Here is a 2,370-nt window from a genome sequence, read left to right on the forward strand (position 1 = left end):
TCAAGGGTTTTTCATCTTTATTCTTAACTTTCGAGCAATCTGTGGTGCTTTGGGATGACTAGGCCTCTTGTTACTGTGGCACTGCTCTACCTCAACCCAGTTCATAACTTTAAGTAATAGAGACTGAGGAACTTTCTTAACATCCCCAGCTGAATCTTTTGTTTTCTTCAAACCAGTTTCCAAGGCCTTCTCAATGAACTCCATAAACCAATTTCCAGATTCGGTTTCAATTTGCCTTCCCAGTTTGATCGTATTGCTTAAGCTGCTGCATGATCCTGGTTTCTTGTTCTCATCATTTTCAACAATAGGTTCCAGTGGCATTTTGGAACCTTTCTTATCCAAAAGCTCCTTCTGGGTGGTACTGGATCTTAGGAGCTTCCCCATGTTTGTTTTGTTCTCGGGTTTTTCAGGAATTGTAGCCATTGACTTGTACAAAGCACACCTTCTTTTAGACAAGTTTGATTCAGAGTTCCCAGATTGGTCCATGCAATTGTCCATAACTTCATGTAAAACCTGAGATTCTTGTTTATCTGATTTCTGAGCCAAATCTGAAGCTATAGTAGCTGCTTGAATAGATATCATTTCATTAACTGCTTGTACAATATCGTTATGAAATTCCATAAACCGTTCAAAACAAGCTGCAGGAGCATCAGCTCTAGCTGACTTGCATAAATTTGAGAACATCCTGAACACCAAGAAGAAGAAGTTTCACATCAGTTGCTAGTTTTACCTTAGCAAAGATTAGTAGAATAGAATAGAACAAAAAGAAAAGAAATATACTTCAAGGACCGAACTACTGTCTCAGTAGCAGAAGCATCTCTTAATGCTTGAAGAGCAAGCTTTTGAGCCACCTCTCTTTGCTGCACAGCTTCCTGTCAAGCATACAACAAAATTGATTATAAGTACAAGTTTAACTTAACAGTTTTTTTTTTCAATCACACACAACAAAAAATGAAAAATGTTAATCTTAATACTTAGGCTACCTAGCAATTAATAAATGTAAGATTTTATTAAAAAAACATGTATTATATTTTTATGATTATTAATATATTAAAATCTGTTATATCTTTATAATTTTCAGTAAAAATTTAGCGTACATACATAAATTTAGACCGCATTCCTTAGACACATAAAAAAAAGGGGTTAATTTAATTATTGAAGAATGGAAGATATTTTAAAAATTAACCTTGCCAAGTGAGCTCAATTTTCCTGGTAAATTCATGGGGAGGCTAAGATTGTTGCAATCATCAAAAGCTGAATTAGTAGTAGACTGAGATTGCGGCTGCGAAGTGGAGTCCGAGTTTTGAATGTGAGCATCGCCAGAGGAAGTTGCCACTCTTGCATTTCTCAAACGCGGAGGTGGAGTCCCACTTTTCTTTTCCTGCACATGAAAAATCCCCACATAAACCATCACAAAAAATTGCATCATTGTTACACAAGCATTTTAAAACTGAAAGAGGAAAAAAAAAAGGAAAATGTACCTACAGCTGACTTGAAGGGACTAAAAGGAATCTTATTTTCACGTTCACAAACACTCTTACTCCTTGAAAACTTTGCATTAGAAGTTGTTACCAAGCAGCTTTTTCTAAGCAATGCAGGGCTTTCTCCTTTTGCGTCACTCATTTTTGATAGGAGCGCTCCACCAAGGGAGCACCGCACAGAAGAAACCGGAGTCATGTCTCTTCCAACTTTGCCTCTAATCAAAGGTGAGAAACTGGTATTATTCTTCACTTTCACAGGGGTACATTGGTCAAAGTCCAAATTAACGGGCTTGAAAGGCATAGGAGATGAAAGGGCATCAGCATTGGGCCCTGTTCCCCATGAACCTCTTCTGGGAGCCGAACTGGTCTTTTGTTTGAGGCCCAATAAAGGTTCGGGGGTTCCCACGAGAGGGTGTCTACCGGGAAGGGGTTTAGCGCCTTTGAGAACGGGAACCGGAGAACCCGGTTCTAAGCGGTCGACGTAGATGAATTGACCTAGCTGCATTTTGTTGCTGAGAACGACGTCGTCTTGGTCGGAGGGAAGGCTTACGTAGATGGAGTGTGAGGAATCGGAGACTTTGATGTAGAAGCCTTGTTTGGGAATGAGGTTTTTCTCGTCCAGATCGGCGGGGACAATGTCGGTGACCTGCAAGAGCGAGTTGCGGTGCTCGCTCGTGGGTTTCACTCCCGTCTTTAACCCGTTAAGGAGCTTCAGTAGAATTCCCGGTGCTAGGGTGGCCATGTTGCTGTTGGAACCTTTGAGAAATGGTGGGAGTGAAATTAAGGTGATGAATTAGGGAAAGGAATGCCAATGGCATAGAGTTTGTTGTCGGAATCAAGAAAGGAATGAAGAAGAAGAAGAAGAAACCTTGTATGTGTGTGTGTGGGG

The 2,370-nt window shown here is 40.3% G+C and overlaps 1 protein-coding gene across 1 annotated transcript; it reads right to left on the bottom strand.

The window, feature by feature from the left end:
* LOC113870425 lies at positions 1-2,287 on the bottom strand. Its single transcript, XM_027507016.1, has 4 exons — positions 1,486-2,287; positions 1,187-1,381; positions 781-872; positions 1-685 (listed from the first exon to the last, which is right to left on the bottom strand). Exons 1-4 carry the CDS (start codon positions 2,221-2,223, stop codon positions 1-3), a joined length of 1,710 nt encoding a protein of 569 aa, XP_027362817.1. The 5' UTR covers positions 2,224-2,287.
* Between the last annotated feature and the right edge of the window lie 83 nt (positions 2,288-2,370).

The sequence above is a fragment of the Abrus precatorius genome, unplaced genomic scaffold (genome assembly GCF_003935025.1).
Source record: "Abrus precatorius isolate BTA unplaced genomic scaffold, Abrus_2018 Scaffold6, whole genome shotgun sequence".
NCBI lineage: Eukaryota > Viridiplantae > Streptophyta > Magnoliopsida > Fabales > Fabaceae > Abrus > Abrus precatorius.